Raw genomic sequence first — 19,321 nt, forward strand, 5'->3', positions numbered from 1 at the left:
AAGAGAAAAACGAAAATTGAAAAAGAGAGAGTGATCTCTTGCAAATAATGTTGAAAGGAAGAAGAAAAATTTGAAATTATATAAATGTCTATATAAAAAAAAAACAAAAAAAAAGAAAATGGAAAAAACCTGGGAATTAATGATATTTTGTGTTCATTTCTCTTATTTATTTTATCTTGACTTATCTTCATTTTGTTGTTCGACTGATTGAGAAATTCTGTAAAAAAAAAAATGTTGGCGGTGCTGTCTTTTCCTACTTCCTAGTCCCATCACATGTTCAAATATCACCACCATGGCAACGATTAATCCTCACCTCTCTTTCCTCTTCCTTTAGAAATCTATAAAACAAAAAGATCCGTCGAATATAGCTTGACTGTATACAACACCCACTTCAAAGAAAAAAAATTTTTTAAACTATCAAGTATTTGCTTTTACACTTGAATTATTGAAGCCTGCTCTTTCAAAAGTTTTCATAGATTTAATTGTCAATAAATTTCACAAGTTATATAGGGAAGCTTGTATGTGAATCAGAGATATTAATTATAGCATGCCTTTTTAAAACAATAACAAAATTAACGCTTTCTCTCTTTTCACTGGCTTCTGTCGTTCGACTATAACCATCTGGGGCACTATCTTCTGAGATATAGTTGATTACATCAACACCTTCTTAGTGCTAATTTTTTTAGTGACCACAGAAGAATGAAAAACAAAATAGACATGAGCAGGATTTAATCTCCAAACAATGTAATACCTATATCTGTTCTATCAGTTCTGCAGTCCAGCCCATAATTTACATAATTAATCATCATTCACATAGTGTGTATTGGTCAATTCTTCATGACCATATAAATACCGGTTCTACATATACACAAACATATACATACACGAGCAGAATAAAAGTGGAGATTTGGTTTAAGATTTTTTTTTATTTATTTTTTTTTTTTGTTATAAACATCATAAATTAGTGTTTACACGTGTTTCACTAGCATCTACTAGTATACCATGTGGTAACCATTACAAAGATGATTGCATAATTACATTATAACACCAGATCATCAGAAAGGAAGCGTAATTTAATCCAGCATCAGTTGGTTAGCAGAGCCCAACTGAGAACTGCATGTATATTCAGAATATTCTATATATAGCCATTAAAAGGATTTTTTTTATTTTATTTCATCTGTCTATATATAATTAGATGGTTATCAATATAAAGAATAGTATACAGTCTTAACCAGATTACACACAGACAGCATGACACAAGTTCCAAATCATATCTTATGGATTGTCTTATCTATAGATGGTCACTTAAGATATTTAAAGTCAAAATTATTTTACATCAACTCTGGAGTTGATATATATATATATATATTATTCTCCGAACCTTTCTGGTTTAAGCCACAGTTTGGTTTTCCTTTAAGAAAAATATTCATCTCATCAGTGCTGTAAATAAATTCATATATTTTATTCATAGTTTAAGTTGAATATTTTTACCTTTTCTATCCTCATAGAAGATCCATGAAACTTTACAATTAATTTACTTTAATTTCTAGTTAACAACAATTATTACCTTATTTATTACTGTGTCGTTACAAGTTTTTAGATATTTTACTCTGAGAATTAAGTTCAATTTGTGCGTGGATGGCCCCCTTCCCCCCATTCATTATGTATCATAAACGAAGCTTAGCCTTCTGCTTGGTATAAACATGACCAAACTCTTTGTTCAATGCCAGGAATGATGTTGCCTAATTCATATAATAAATAAATAAATATGTATATATAAATAAATATATATTATCATTATTATTATCTTTCATCGAATCCTATCTATCTATCTTTATCTTTCTGTCCCTTCCCATTTTGAGTCACTGACGGAACAACCAGATAAATGTGTTCTGAAGATTTGCTCAGTTGTTTCAAGTCTTCTACTTCCATGAAGCAGAAGCAACGTTGGGGAGGAGGAGGTCTTCATTTAAAGAACTGGGTGAGGAACAATTAGATGAAAAAGAAGAAAAAAAAGAAAACTATCATGGAGTTCACAAGTTCTTGCCAACACTTCAAAATCAACACAAGAATTTTTTTTTTTGTTAAACACATATATATATATATATACATACTACTTGTGAACAAATCCATTCTATTGAAATTCCTGACAATGGTTCCATCTCCTTCATCCAAGTCAGTTCTGAGAGGAATAAACAAATAACCTCATTGCTGTGACTGACTCTGAAGTTAGTCATGTGATACAAAGCCGATCACTCCCACCCCCACCTCCTCCCCATCACACAACCTTCATTCTTGGTGACTTTTTGTCACAACCAACCAGTCTTTAAAGTAGTCCACATTTGTTTATTGTCAAACATCTCATGTCTATAATCATTTTTCTCTCTCTCTCTCTCTTTCTATCCTCCTCTCATCAATAAAGATTGTGGTTGAACATTCTTGGAATTGTTTTGATTAATTCCACCTTATTTTCAGATATGAAATAACGAAACTGCGGGACACCATCCAACTTTTTGAAACAAAGTTAATCGGTTGTACCAAAAAAAAAAAAATACTTATAATAATCATTGCCCTTGGCTGTTTTTAATATCTTTTGGTACATATATACACAAAGACACAGGCATAACTGTGTGTTGAGAAGCTTGCTTCTTGGCCACATGGTTCCTGGTTCAGTTTCGCTGCATTGCACCTTGGGCAAGTGTCTTCTACTATAGCCCCATGCAGACCAAAGCCTTGTGAGTAGATTTGGTAAACAGAAACTGGAAGTTCATCAATATATATATATATATATATATATATGTTGTGTGCATGCACACATACATATGTAAACACATAAAGGCAAAACAAGATGGAAGAAAATAGTACTCAAATACCAAAGATAGGCTTTAATAAAAAGTGTATTACTCTGTTTGACAAGTGGTACATGAATCTTGTGAGACTTTGATAAAAAGTGTCTGTGTGTGTGTGTATGTATGTATGTGTATATATATATCTACACACACACAAGGGTTGGACAAAACAATGGAAAATTTCAAACAAATTTATTTTAATATGGGATAGGATCACCTTTGGCAGTAATTACAGTTTGAATTCTATGAGGTGTGGACTCGTACAAAGTTATAATGCAGACAGACACAGCAGTTCAATATACCTGAGGTTCTTAAAGAAAATACTGAGGGTAACATGCACAAAGTGTCTAATGAAGATGACCCAGGCTGCAGTAAATAGGAAACTGGTTTGATGAGAAGATCCGAACAACTGAGATATCTTGGTCATGTGATGAGGTAAGGTGGCCTGGAGAATTTTGTGGTAAGCACCTAGTATATATTTGAAAAGAAGCAGAAGGATGATGTGGATATCAAGCTTGGCAAACTAATTGGAATAGAGGCATTAAACATCAGGAGGTGGAATTAGGACAGAAAAAACAAGTTTTTGCTTTTCTGTGCTATATAGACTTCAGGTTTTATAATAGTTTAATTTGCAGTAAATGTAACAATGTTTCAATTTCTAAGTCATCACCAATTTTAACATCCATCTTCCATACTGGCAACGGTTGTTACATTGACAGCATCCAATAAATCAGAGAACTGCACTGCACTAATGTCTGCTTTAGCATAGTTTCTGCAATTAGACACCCTTCCTAATGCAACCAGTTTTCAAATATATGCAGGGTGCTATTTTTCATGACCCCTATAACTGAAAGAGAATAGAAGCATAGAGTAACAGAATAGACATGACTGTAGGAGGAAATAGAAAGAATTGCTGAAGGATACTCAAAAGAGGTATATGGAAAGGTAGAGATTAAGGTAAGAGTACGTGTTGGGTGACACATGAAGCTAGTGTATTGAATATGGCAGGTCCAATGCAGCCTTTTATATGTGGGTCAGAGAAGGACAAGGAAGTCAGTGAAGTAGTCTACCCAGGTAGTAGAGGGACAGGTATGAGTCTATGACTGGAGAAGCAACAAGTCAGGGATAGTGATGCAAAAAAATAAGACTAACCTAGCAAGGAACAAAATATAAACAGAAGGCCAAAAGTCAGTCTTAACTGCATATTGCAATGTAGGCATAATCTGATGGCTCCCACCGTTGCACTAACAACAGTTTTATATTTCACAACTTAAACCTCACAATATGACAGCTTCTAAAGACACTGCCATTCTGTAAGTGATTGTAGGTGAGGAACAGATATACATCCACACTTTCTATAACACCACCCTCATGTCAAGGTAAGTTCTTCGAGAAGCAGACAGGTCTTCTGTAAAACCAATCTAGACAGTGTTTCGTCATCTTACCTATGGGAAGCAGCATCTTCAGACCAGCTTTCCTTCTCGTCCCCACTTTAACATTCAGCAGTGAAAGCAATTTCCAGAAATTAGACTGGACTCTATTTGACATGAAACTTCATTTGATCCTTCATTTAATACTGTAGGGTAATCAATGTCGTGGCACTCCATCGGTTACAATGACGAGGGTTCCTGCTCATGTAATTAACATGCAAGTGGCTGAGCACTCCTCAGACGCATGTACCTTTAACGTATTCTCAGGGAGATTCAGCATGATGAGGCTGGCCCTTTGAAATACAGGTACAACAGAAAGAGAAAGTTGTGGTGAAAGAGTACAGAATGGAGTAAGAATTTTAAAACTGCTTTTTGTGATGATTTTTCAAAAGTGGCTGGACTAGCCAGCCTTTCCAAGAAAGCAAAACCATTAGATTTTTTTAACTCTTTGTTGGCAGAAAAGAATCATTAATCAACATAAACAAAGAGGAAACCCGAGTGTTTTTACTATCAACATTATTATCATCATCATCGTTGTTAACTGGTTAGTGGAAACAGTCTAAATTCACTTTAGAATTTATCATAGTCCTAGGTACCCCATTAATTGTACCTATTTTAGGATGGTAAGGAGATTGCTAATTCAGGTGAAGGAGGCTCATGGGATTGAATTCATATATTGACGTTAGACCAACCATTCATTACATGAATTTTTTTTTTTTTAATGGCTGTAGTCAAGCAAAATTTAAAGTTGTAAAAGAGTCTCACAAGTTTTAATTTTAATAAAAGTTTTATTTCAATGAAACATGGAGGGGGATTGTGTAATTTACAGCATGAGACAGACAGTCTAAAAGAAATTAAAAATACATGAACCTATGAAAAAATATATATAATACACTAGTCTTGAGGGCTATCTGCCTTCTGGTCATCCTGTCCAGAGCCATCTTTACCCCCTGACTGGGATGAAGACCTGCTGTAAGACCGAGACCTGGAAAGAAAAAAAACAAAAAGATTCAGTAGTTAAATCTTAAATGCACAAAGAAAGGAAACTTTCAATGAACTGTCATGACATACAATGAAAAAATTTGTGATCAGTTTATGTCAGTATGTTCGTACCTGAGTGTGTGATCCTTCTGGTCACCAGATACAGACCTACGTGGAGATGGGCTGCTTCTTCTACGATCATAAGACCTTGATCTGCTGCGAGAACGACTGTAAGACCTACAATAAAGGAAACAACGAGAGCAATCAGAAAGCTTTGTTTTAAATGGTAAACTTTTACTACTGTTAGATTTACCAACCCACCAATTGCTAGGGTATCCAAGGACATGCACATTTTTTTTATTCATATTTAAATCAAACCATCAACATAAATCTTACTGTATTGTACACTGAGCAACATTTTTACAAAGATTTTAGGTTGTCAATTGTTTTCCATATTTTAACCAATCCCACCTTCACCATTAGAGTTGAATGCTTTAAATTAAATAAACTTCAAATTTAATAAAGTGACCAAAGTTGATTTTCAAATACAGCAAATAAATTCAAAATAATATAGACCCAATTAATCGTTCTCATAAATCAAAACCAATTTACTATTTACTGCCATTCCAATTCAAGTGTACCTTGTAATTACAAAAAATTTAAAAGGAAAAAAAGGAGGAACAAATCAAATTCAACTGAACGGTTTTACTGTTATTCTAATATTGGTTAACTATATTTAAACAAAATTTTAAATAACTCCATATTTCAGATCCTACTTGATAATTTTGAGGCTGAAAATTTGACAGATTTTTTCTTTTACATATTTAAACCATTATTTTAATACATTACATAATAAAATTATTTAACAGTAGCTTAATTCAAAGTGGGACAGTATTTTTTTGGTTAAAAATAGAGTAATGAAAGTGTTAAAATTACATGTTTGTCATATACTTGCTGGTTTCTTCTCTAGAGATAACCAAATGATCTAAGAGAATAGGTTGACTATAACCCCAAAAGTGGTGGGAGCTAATTACAGTAATGTACTTATTGCAGTAGTCTAAGTTAGTAAAAGGACCAAAAGAAAAAATTATAACCTACCTATGTCTGCGTGGAGATCTGCTTCGACTGCGTCGACTACAAACACAGAAAATATTTTAAGCAGAATAATTCAGTAAATTTAAAAGTGAGAAGCATTATCACCAACTACATTAAGATAATTCACCAGCCAATACATAAAAATATATCTATTCATTCAGATCTTCCCTGAATGGGTACTGTTATTTTGCAGTACCCATTTCTCATACACTGAAGTTGCTTCTACTCTGGCTGTCAGTTTTTTAATAAGCAAGTAACTTTACACCATTATCATCACCAATCCCACGTTGAAAAAGAAACTGATTACCATCTTTTTACTATTTTACATTTTCCATGCTAGGATAGTTTATTCATATGACGAAGATTATGAATCCTAAGTAGGAGCAGATTATTATAATCATCATCATTTATGAAACGGCTTGCACAGAAATCATATAATGACATGAGTAATATCTAAACTGTTGACAATGCGATCAGTAAACAATTCGTTAACTTCAGTCATTTTGCTTAAGTAAATTCTTACAATACATACCTTTTCCTAGTGCTGCCACCATTAGGGCTCCTTGAACGAGATCTGTAAGAAGAAATTAGGGGTAGAGTAGAGAATGGCCCACACACACACATTAATTCCAATTAAAAGTTTCAAACCCTTCCTCAACCTTAGTAACAGCACAGCACTCCTGGCAAAAATATACCCTCTCCCTCCCGTAGCTGGCATTTTTTTATCATTTTAAGTTCACTTACCTTGGACTCCTACTTCTTGATCTGTAACCTCGTCTGCTGCCTCGTCTGTCATAATAATCATCATAGTAACGACTACGATATGGTGATAACGAACTGCGTCTCATTTTTTCTTTGTTTCTCATTTGTGATGGTGCTAAAGTTAAAAAAAACAAATTTACACCCAGTTTCAATTATACAACTGCAACAACTCTTTACATACTAGCAATCCCACAGTAACCACCATTCATAGCAGTGATGCAAGAACATCTGTTATAAGCATTGCCAATACACCAGCACTTGTATCATTTGAGAAAAGAATTGGAGTTTATATAGCTTTATGTACCTTGTCCAAGGCAACAAGTCATACAAATGGAGTCTTTTTGGTTGACTGATTTGTTAGAAATAGCAACCAAACCACATCCAACAGTTTAACAAAATGGCATGGAAAGCCACATTCACAATGTAGTCCTGCATACACTGTCTGAAAAAAGAGCTGATCACAACCTTGACCAGAGGTCCATTGGATCAGGACTGACCTGGGCTGAAAATACAGGTAAATATAAAATCACATATCAGCTTACAGCTTAGAAAACAATGAAACAAGTTGACCATAGGTCCACTGGATCAGGACTGACCTGGGCTAAAAATAATAAGTAAATATAACATTGCATATGAGAAAACAATGAAACAAGTCATACTTACTTTTTCTGTCTCCTCTAGCAAATTCTATCTGTAGGTTCTTCCCATAAAAGTTACTGGCATCGAGGTGGTACAATGCATCATCAGCATCTCTAGGGTCTTCAAATGTATCTTTTGTTAAGGATAAACTTGCTTGGCAAGTTTAAAATTCCATAGGGATTTAGAATGTGAATCATCAACCACATTTGTGACATACCAGTGAATTGCCTTCCTGTTAAAATATCAAGTCTCCTACATACATACTAAGAGTAAAACTCAGCAGCCGTTCACTCCCTCCCATTACTTTAGCAAGACCACATCATCACCAATGCCCAATTAAAAACCAGTACTTGTTTAAAGGATACAAGTTGATTAACTTGAAATTCTCATTTATTCAAATTTTAACATTTTCTATAGGTGGAAGGGTCAAAGCCCCAAACTCGAAATTAAAGGAACACTACAGATGGAAATCCAAAGCCTGAAGGGGGGTAACTATTTTTAATAGAGGCGAGCAAAAAGCACATTTCGTTCAGCAAAACTGAATTTATTACAAGAGAGACCTGCTGGTTTCAGTAAACATTGAAGAAAAACCAAATTACACTTCAAATTTTCTGCAAGTGAAAAGTCATTATTTTAACAGTCACACTAGTAAACAATAGTCTACCAGTATCAAACAATACATTGTTTAAAAAAAAAGGAAACAATCTTGTGAAACATTTGTTTTAAACTGTAAAAATATTCTACACGTACCCAAAATGAAATCTGAATCTATTTAAATCAAGTTGTCAAGCTAATTAATTAATGTCACAAATAAAAATTATAAAGGGGTGAATTGATATTAAGGGGAGAAAATTTGCTGCATTAAAGCCCAAGTAGGTGCTGTACTTTGTCAAAGAGAGACACTACAAAATATCCTCCCAAAACAATTACAAACTTTAGCTCAATTGGATAATTTCTTAATCTTAATCCTCCATCTTCCCTGAAGTTTAATTTAAGGGAAGTTGCTACAATCTCTTACACATTTACTAAGAAAGGATTTTTACCAGTTTTTACATTAGCCCAGATTTTAAACACAATCACTACATAATATACCATTTTTGTCTTATTATTTATTACCAGTAGCAACTCCCCTTAACAGGGGCAATTTAAGTGATTTTTTTTTGTAAGATGGGATAGAAAGCAAAACCCCCACCTGAACAGAAAAACTTGTCAGATGATCCAGCCACAGCTGTAAATAATGAAGTAATTGCATGTCTGGATATTATATCTTCAAACTCTTGACTTGCTTGAAACTTGCTATTTTCTGAATCTTGTCTTGTATTGGGACAGTAAACCAACAGCACTAGACTTCCCGACATCTTCGATGCCTCTGGCATGAACCTCCAACCATTACAACTTTGTAGTTTTTCGGTATCTGTAGTACTTGCATACCATGCATCGCTAGCTCTTTGCTCAAAGCTTGAGGGGAACATTTGCCCATTTTGTTTGTCTGTCCATTGCTCTTGCTAAGGTTAACCTTGACCACTTAGGAGGCGAGCCTTGTTAGTATTTATCTTTACTTGAGCTCTAATAAAAAGAAACGAAAGACTGGCATAAAAATTTGATCATACCAAAACATTTTTATTACAAACATTACAAAAGGTAAAAGGATTGATTCTAAATACAGAGGGATGGGAAATACAATTATAATTTAATAAGTTCAAGGACTTAATATTCCAGTTAATAGAATTTGTTTATAAAGGAATTTTTAGATAGAATTGGGGAAGCTAATGATGCAAGTAGTGAGTACTTGTACAGATTAAATACTTTATTTCTTTTACTAGATTAAATCAGGAGCTTTGGTGTTGCATATCAAATATCAAGATTGAAAATTCAGAAAATACATTTAACAAGCTTTTTAGAATATTATTCAAGAGCTAAAACCTTTCCCAAATTTCAAGAGTTGTATTTCAGTTTGGAAGTGAAACCATTAAACCAGACATGCATTAATTTGACAATACAATTTAGAAATCCAGTTTATTAGCACTATATTTTTCTTTCTTTAAGTCTCAGACATTTTTTAATACATTAAGATGTACACACAAATTAGGGGGGGGGGAGTGCTGGTGGGGTGATAGCAAGAAAAATCATTTCATAATAATCGGTTCTGCAAGTTTTCCAAGAAGAAAATCAGGAAATAGTCAAAAAAGACTACATCCCCAACAACTCATATTGTACAGTGCATTCAATGAAGTTTAGCATTGTAGTTTAATATACTCCAACTGAAGTGTCTAATAAGACTCATCTGGACAGTGTGAAACAAAAACCCTCAGCAGCCTAAAGAGGTTTGAGAAATAAAAATTTGACAACACAGAATTTTCCAAGGCCATTTAAGTGATAGAGAAAAATAAAAAAATATTTGACCCATCCATCATAAATTCAATGGAAAGATTAAATATTTCTCAAAAGAAAACTACAAAGAAAGAAAAAAATAGCATCAAATAGCTGTGATGTTTAAACTGGATCAAAAATATTGCTGTCAGTGCTACTGAAAAGGATATTGAATGTAGGCAAAACCTCTTGATCTTCTTGTGTAATAATCCACTGGAACATACACATCAGTTACAGGTCCATATTTGCCAAATAAACTTCGCAAGTCTTCGGGTCTATTAATATAGAAAAAGTACTGTGTTTTGCAAATACCCCTTTTAGAAATTATACATATATAGATATATATATATATATTTGGATATACATATATAGATATATATGTTACTACATCGAGTAGGCAACAAGGATATCATACAGGGCCCGACTCTAACCTCATGTATAAGTAGAGGTTTAAGGCTGTCATTACACATTTGGACAGATATACATATATATTATATATATATATATATACATACATATATATATATATAGCCTGATCAAACCTACCTATTCTACAACAGCACACTATTCAAGTAATATCATAGATCTACCAGTGTAACACATACTTGAGATTGTGTAAGAGTTAACACTCAAGTGTTGTATGGCACTGGTTACAAGGAAATACAAGTACTATTTTAAGTTATCAAAAACTTTTTAAGCAAATAGTAAAAACTATGCAGTTAAGATCTACATCCACGATAGCTATTTTTCGTGAAAAAGAGCTAACTCCCATTTCCTTAAGAGAAAAATCTAAGAAATTTAAATTACTAACTACTCAGTTTAAACAGAAGGTAGCATATTTAGCTACCTCAACTGAAAGGACTATTAAAATCCTTTTTTTTAAAAAAAAAAGAGGAAACAAGAACACAAACTGTTTTAGTTTAACAATCAGTTACGCAGCTGTGTTACATTCAAGCAATGGGGATAGGGTATGGGGGCTACTTGGACCTTTCAGAATACAAATATGAGCTACAGATTACATTACAATTTTACAATATTCAAAGCAGAGTTATGTGGAATACTAGTTTAGATTCTGCTCAAAAATTACTGTGGGAGAAAAAGGTTTTCTATTTACTGTTAGTTTATTAACCCTAAAACTTTTTCTATCAAGAAAGAGTTTTGATTTTTTTTTTAAATTGAAAGTATTCTACAAAAAAAGATCATTCACTGGATACAAAGCCATATAGGCATCAAGGGAAACAGGGAAGCATATGACTTAGCAAAAGAATAAACACAAATATAGATAATCAAAATGTGTAACAAATCCAACAGAAGCATAAGTCAAAAGTGGAAGAACCAAGAGGAAATATCAAACTTTATTCCTCCATTATCTCAGCCAGAGCTAATCAACATAAAATGTATCAGCTACTGAGGAAGATTAACAAAAGCTGTTAGCCTCAAACAAGCCATATTCCTTTAACTCTTTCGCATTTAAACAGGCCACCCCACCCCAAATTTTCTTGTTAAAATGCACGATTCAAACCAGAGTGAATAAAAAGGCATACATTTGTCAGAGTAATATGAACACTAAAAGGTTAAACTATTTTCTCGTGAACAGGTCAGAGAATCACCTTTAGGTCTTTGTACAGACAATTCAGAAACCTTATCACATTATTTGTTCCAATGCAAAAATTATGATTAGAGAGAATATATTTTCAAGGATTTTCCAATCAATGGAGGTTATTAAAGAGTCTGAACAAAAAACAAAAAAAAAATTCACTTCTTTATCCAGATTTTTCCCCACATCATTTTAAAGTTCACTATTCCATGCTCACATGAGTTCAATGGAATTCGTAGAGGTAGATTTTCAGTGGCCAGATGCCCTTCTACCACCAACACCTTACCTGTTTCCAGGCAAACTAATATTTCCCTCTGGCCAGACATGCTCTTTTAAAAGAGAATTGGAAACAAACAAACACTGCTTATATAATAATGACACATTTACTAACACTGCATGATGTCAAGACAAGGAGAATATACCCACACACATGAGCTGAGTTGCTTTCGTATTCCCTCTACAGATACAATTTTAGTTATCCAGGGATATGATAAAATACACCTGCCCAAAGTGCCAGGCAGTGGGTTTAAATACTAAACCAGTAAGTGAACTTAACCACACAACTATGCCTGTATCTACAAAAAGCAGACATAAAATGATTAGGATGCCATCTAATTGTTGCATATATGCAATGAACCAAGAAAGCCTGTATAGATTACATTGTTCATTGTATCTCCTTACAGTAAACTGATCGTCTTTTTAGGAGATTGAATTCTAAGTGTAAATGATTGACTATACTTCAGACGTCTACATTAATGTAATCATCAAACAGACTCAATGGGACACAATATGTAGCAAGGATGGCCCTTTGAATTAAAAGTACAGTCCATCTAACGGGATTCCACAGCTTCCGGTTCCCTAATTTCATTCACAAGCCATGGCTAAAAAATGCTAACCCAATATCTGCACAGTAAGGTCAAATTAGGAATTGCAGGAGTATGAAACGTACTACTACACTTCATATACTTTAAGTTGTACTTCCTGTCCCTCACAGACATTTTTGCTATGCATGCACACTACCCTATCTCACATATACTCTCTTTTTCTCTATATTTTGAAGAATCAATAAACAAAGCATCTGTCTTATACAGGGCTCGATTTTTCTTTTCTTGCTGCCTGTCTCTTTCTGGAAAAGATTCACTGCAATCAAACCTAGACAGATAGGTACCACCAGGTCTACTAATGCAGAAGACATGCTTTCATGACAACTACATCAGTTATTGAGAGCCCCTGACAAGGCACATATACACGTGTGTGTGAGCATGTATATGTATACAAATACATGGATATGCTTGTGTGTGAGTGTGTACATAGATAAGCTGAAATTTTAAGTCAATTATTGTTTTTGTATTTTACCAATTTTCAAACATTCAGTCTAAGAAAAACAATGTATTTATATATACAACAGAACCCTTGAAACAAAACATTTTGAAGTCAGTAGGGGAGGTAAGAGTAGCTGTCTGTAGTGAATAATAATAGATACATTTGGCAACAATTTGGAGAGAAAATGAAATCAGTTGGGCTCAGTGGTGAATGAATAAGGGGCCTAGTTTGGTAGAACGTATCACTGTTGCCTTGATTTCATAGACACAGAGCCACAATCATTGGCTATTCAAACTTATTTCAACAGTACCAATTTGAGAAGAAAAAAGAGGAAGAGACATCAGAAGTCTGCAGAAAAAAACATGAAAGATTATTTTAACTATAAACATATATCTTGCATGTGTGTGTGTATACATACAGAGAGAAGCTGTGTTCTGTATGTTGAAAGTGACAAAAAAGGGCATCAGCAGCATTTTAAGTTTAATTTTCTATGCTGGCATGAGCTGGGAGGTTTTTCTGAAACACTTTACAACAGAATATCCTTCCTAACAACAGCACTTCTTGCAGAGTGATACAATGTACCTTCATTAAAACGTGTGCCCACACAGGTATATGCATAATTATTGAAGCAGGCACGTAAGAAGTTTATTTCTCAACTGTACGGTTTCCAGTTTACTTTCCACTGCACAGCACTTTAGGCAGGTGTCTTCTGCTGAAGGCCCAAGCCAAACAACGCCTCACAAATGCATTTGGTAGACAGAAAGTGTAGGACTTTCTTGTTGGTAGCATGGAGGCATTTGAGGCAATTTTTCCACAAATGGATGTCCTTTCCATTGTTAACTCACTTATTTCCAAGTAAGCAATTACTTCCTTTGTTCTTTTGAACAAGGATTCATTTCAAATAGACATCTCTTTGCAGCAGATGTAAACAAAGACATATATACAGTGACATTCATCACGCAGTGTGCAGACAACCAGGCATATTTACATGACATGTAAACAATGGCACTGTTTATATAGTGATGTCATATATGCAGTTTTGCAAACTATGGCAAGACAATCATTCATAGGTGCATGTGTACTAGCAACAAGAGCAACTGATCATAAAAAAATTTGCATTAATAACCCTTTGCCCCAAACAAAGACGAAAAATTGGTGTTAAAACAATGAAGGGACTTCCATGGTAAATTGGAGATTATAATAGAAGACACCTGTCTTCAGTGCTACAGAGTAGGAACCCTAAATCACACACACAGCCTGCTTGTCAAATTTCAATCACAAGCTTTAGTCAATCCAAAGCTATGCAAGAAAACATTTGCCCAAATTGGTACACTGGCTTAGAATTTGGAACCACATGATTATGAAGGTTACTTTTGACCACACCACCTGGCCTTCAAAGATACACATTTCAAACCAGTAGTCCAATACTATATCTTGCTACAATATTCTGCTATGCCTATCTTAGTGTTCTGTTGTTAGTATACTTAAGTCTATTCTCAGTTCTAGAAGTTTGCTATTCTTCATTCTTCACATCTGGGCCAACCAAGCCTGCTGTGTTGAAGGAATAGTCTGAAGGAATCTTTTCACATCATTTCCTGCCACACATATTCTTTAGCACAGATTCTAAGTAAGCATCTTTTTCCCCCCACTGATGCTGTAAACATCTTTGTTTTTGCTAACATATAAAGTACGGGTTCATAAACAGAAGCAATCTTCATGGCATGAAAGATAAGCAATACTATTTTACAAAGTTAGCCAATGATTTGTGACTAATATAATTTAGCTTTCTGTTAATTAATGGTAAATGTGGAGCCCAGATAAATGAACTGCTAGAATGATACCTGGAGAGTAATATTATATTTGAATTACAGAATCTACCAGATGTTAATCTTTTCTCAATCACCTTGGATACTTGACATCTGAAGTAGGAAGGTTATTAATTTTATGTAGCACACAGCAGTACCTATCATCTATGTGGACTGCTCTAAATTTGGTTGTTACAATCCCAGATGGTTATACCGAACAAATTTCAATAATGAATTAGATTAGTAATAATAAATATACATCACTGCAAGTGATGTATGTCAATAATTATTAACATAAAACTGTCAATGTCCTGCAACCAGTTGGGTCTCTACAACCTGAGTGCAACCAAAACTACATAAACTATCATGACTAAAAACTAGTGGAGTAGAGAAAATGCTTCTTAGTAATTCTCTGATTTGCTACATAAAAAAACATGATGTTAATGTCAATATGCTTCTGACAGGATCAAGTTCCTGATATATCTAAGCAGCAAGCTGCTGCATTCTGGTCAAAGCAATTCTTAACCATTAATTGCAAAGTAAATGCTGAAGTAAAATTTATATCAAATCTCAAAAACCTGGGATGCTTGTTCCATGCATTTGCACAGAGTTACACAAGGACTTTCTGTGCACACTTAGTTCATGGGGGATATATTTCGTAATGGCTACCAATTTGAAATTCTTCATTTCTACAGGTTTATTAGGGAGACTGTCAAATCTCATGCCTTGCAAACTGTTTTAGAAAATATTTTTCATATCGATATACACATTTTTATGTATAAATATGGGGTGGAGGCACAAGCAGACCCTTTTGTACCCTTATGGAAAAGTTATATATTACTGTGTAAAATTCATGTCTACCAAACAGACACAGTTTGAATTAACATCTATCTAATATTAATTTGCACAGCACCACGATACCATGATCTGGTTGAGAAAAAGATTTTTTTTCAGTCCTTGTTTAAGTTTAGGTTCTAAGAATTTTTCAACAGTTTATTTGGCTTATTTTGAATGTCTTGAAGACAGATTTAGCAGTTTCTCTCTTCAATACATTACTTGATTACTTGCCAACTTTCAACAGCTGAGTTTTTTGGACAAGGCAGTTATACAGTGTCAAGAGCTTAGTTTTGCAATCAACTCAGTTTAAAAGTAATTTCAAATTTGCAGTGAGTGTGCAGCATGTTAAAAGCATTAACATTTTAATGTTAATATCTGGGTTACATCAATGCCATTACAACACATCAGTACCTTTGTCTTGCAACATATCCAATGTTATATATCTGAAAATACCATCCACACAAAATTAAATACAAAGGATATATTTTTTTATGGTTCTACCATAGAAAAGACCAACACCGGTGGATCCACAATATTAAATAAGAATTTTACAGGACAATCTATACATAACATTTTGTTACCTCCACATTATAATTTAATTTAAATAAAGCAGCTCTTACTATCCTTAGCAGGTTGCTATAAAAGCAGTAAAATCTCTCTCGCACCACACTATTGAATAATACAGTCCTAACAAAAAAAAGCCAAGATGCCTTTGATCAATTGGATCCAGAGCTAAATTGAGGAGAAACAATTTTTTTCTCCAACCAATTCATTAATAGCATCAATACTCTTGAATTATTAACATCCTATATTGTTTGCCCACCTCTACAAAATCTGTAGAAAATTCATAAACCATTATTTTTGTTGTTGCTGCTGTGTAACTAAAATACTAGGTCTTTGGATTTATTTGTACAACCTAGATTGGCTATTTCTCTGACCTCCAAGAAGCCTTCTGTGGCAAATTACGGAGGCACTGCAATCTGTCAACCGATGCCAACAGCACAAAGAGACATTAAAGCCATGTAGATAATGACTAAAACCTTAAAACATGAAGAATAAATCTTTTAAGAAATACGGCTAAATTTTTTTTTTAATTTTCAAATTTCCTAAAGTTTTAAAAATGAAAGCATCCGTTTTTTAACTGCCTGGATTTGTTTACGGTTAGCAGCTACTTCCAATGTGTGTATAGCATTTTAATGTTCACTTTTTCCATATACTTCAAGGCTGAATATCCTTCCTATCACCAACCCTTGTTCCAAGATACAAGTTGTTCTTCACACACCAAACTGCGGAGCTGTTGATTGTATTTTATGCACATGCACGCACACAGGCTTCCATGGCTATAGAAGATTTGTCCAAGGCACCACGCAAAAAGAATCAAATTCAAAACCCTGCGGTTGCCAAAAACTAAACCAGTCATGTCTGTATCAGCGTATGTATGTGTGCACACAGACCAACAAGGTAGATTCTCTCATAACAATCTACTCAGAGATTGTGGGCTGCTCCATTTTTCTAGAATTGAATATCAGATATATCAATAACCTTACTAGAAAAAGTTACCAGAATTCTAAAGCATGTACGGCAGTAAATGACCCTGTATTCCTCATGTTCATGACAACCAGATATACATACTATAGCAGTAGTAGTATGGCTATTTCCTCGCTGGTGTTAAGTCTTCACGAGACAAGTTAGGACAAGTCATAAGCAAAGAAACGGTGGAAGGAGGAAGAGAAATAAAGGCAAGCGAAGTAGGGCGGGTAAGAATAATGGGTAGAAGAGTGAGGGAGAGAAAACAAAATGGACAGAGGCTATTCTGATATTTACTATTTTTTAAAATTGCAGTTTGGATGGTTAAATTCAGAGCCATTAGAAGGAAAATGATTATATGAATGCAAACTTTAGGATTTGAAAATGACAAATGAATTTTATAAAAAAACAATGTTGATGAGTTTGTATTTAAAAAAAAAATATCTTGGTTGAATGAATGGTCCTAGAAAAGGAATTTTAACCTTCCTCAGTGATAACAGTAAACATTCACATTTAATACCAAGAATCCTTGGAAATGATGCCAATAATAAATTTATGAAAAAAACATCCACACGTCACCTCGTCTTATTTCTTCTTCTTTTTTTTTTTGCGCTAGTGTCCAAAAGATATCTTCCCAGAGTTATTTCGAAACGTTCAGTGTGCATCGAATAAATGCTTATTTTATTTTGGGGATCAATTACCTACATCACCTATATTCAAAAATTCAAAAAGTACACTACACTGACACCAGTTCTACTAAGGGCTTCATGGGAAGAGAAATCTAGTCTGCTCAGATTTCTTCTCTGTATATTAAACATTAATAGTGTATGTGCGCATTTACAATCACCACTACTAGGAAATAAGACTACATGATAGCTCGGCTTGATAGAGAAATTAGCTAAAATCACCCTCAAATCAGTCTTTCAGAAAAAAAACTCCCATTGGTATACCCTAATTGGATTGTATTGGAGGGTTACTTATATCTAAAACAGAATCCGAAGAAATTTTCGATAGCGGGTGTTTAACTCCGAGAAAAAGCGTGGTAGTTCACTCATACGTTTGAAGCTAATGATTCAATCCATCACAACTAAGTGCGTTCCTTCCGGCAACAAATTTTAAGTACTTGAAAACACCAGTTTAGTAATAAACTTCAAATACTTTTTGTTCTTCGCCATATCATCATAGTTTTAATGTTAACTTTTCCATGCTTGCATGGATCATTATATATTTTTCACACCAGCGTTACCTAAGTTTCATATACACGTTCACACGCATTCTTTTTTTTGCTTTTGCCCTCATGGCCAAGGCCATCCTAAAGCGTAACCTACATACATACAGACACCGCATATTTTCATACTCATTTAAAGGGGGGAATTTAAAAAGGGTAAAAAATGCCAGCTTTCCCACTTAAGACTTGCGATGGTGGGGTATGCAACATGGAACAGAAACGGAACGAGGGGGTGGAAAATAGTAGCAACGTGTAATAAAGTGTCGGAGTCGAATATTCAGACATGAGGCATTACTTATTGATTCAAAATAGTAATATTTAATTTTATATATATACATACACTGACACGCAAACACACACAATTGTCGTTAAATTTAGCGTTCCATATTAAACCAGGAAGTACAAGCATTTTTTTTCTGTTGTAATGTAATTTAAAATGAATTTGCCAAAAGAATTCAGGTTAAAAGAAAAAAACAATAGTTCCAGCAATTTATGAACAGCAGACACTGAAAATATTACGCCTGATAAATTTCTATAACCCCCACCCTCAATAAATGAGAAGCGCCTACCCCCACTACCATCTTGTAACATTTAGATCGCCTTCAGTGTTTGAATTTACGCAAATCGATTTTTTTTTTTTTTTTGGGGTTTCCTAAATTATTTCGCCACTAAGCAACAATATTGCACTTTGATATGTGCGTTTATTTTATAAAAATCGTAATATTTATTTAACGCTGGTTTCATGAACTTAAAACGTTAGTCGATTATTCAAAACCATTTCCATATCAGACTCGCCCGAGGCCACCGCCGCTGCTTCTAAGAGAAAACTGCTACTTCAATAAAATATAACATCTTTTTTCTCTTTTAAGTGTTTTGAA

General features: G+C 34.1%; 1 protein-coding gene across 3 annotated transcripts in view; it reads right to left on the bottom strand.

Annotated features, from left to right (window-relative positions):
* Positions 1-5,047: 5,047 nt before the first annotated feature.
* The window catches only part of LOC106876386 (serine/arginine-rich splicing factor 6), a 16,158-nt gene continuing 1,884 nt past the window's right edge, over positions 5,048-19,321 (bottom strand). The window contains exons 2-8 of one of the 3 annotated variants that reach the window (XM_052972845.1): positions 10,313-10,401; positions 7,781-9,322; positions 7,100-7,232; positions 6,888-6,929; positions 6,359-6,394; positions 5,393-5,497; positions 5,048-5,264 (exon numbers count right to left, since the gene is read on the bottom strand). In XM_052972845.1, coding sequence (XP_052828805.1) covers positions 5,174-5,264; positions 5,393-5,497; positions 6,359-6,394; positions 6,888-6,929; positions 7,100-7,221 — 396 coding nt within the window. In that variant the 5' untranslated portion in view covers positions 7,222-7,232; positions 7,781-9,322; positions 10,313-10,401 and the 3' untranslated portion in view covers positions 5,048-5,173. The remainder of the gene's footprint in view (positions 5,265-5,392; positions 5,498-6,358; positions 6,395-6,887; positions 6,930-7,099; positions 7,233-7,780; positions 9,323-10,312; positions 10,402-19,321) is intronic. The other 2 variants (XM_052972847.1, XM_052972846.1) reach the window with 2 other exon arrangements.

The sequence above is a fragment of the Octopus bimaculoides genome, chromosome 14, assembly GCF_001194135.2.
Source record: "Octopus bimaculoides isolate UCB-OBI-ISO-001 chromosome 14, ASM119413v2, whole genome shotgun sequence".
Classification (NCBI taxonomy): Eukaryota; Metazoa; Mollusca; class Cephalopoda; order Octopoda; family Octopodidae; genus Octopus; species Octopus bimaculoides.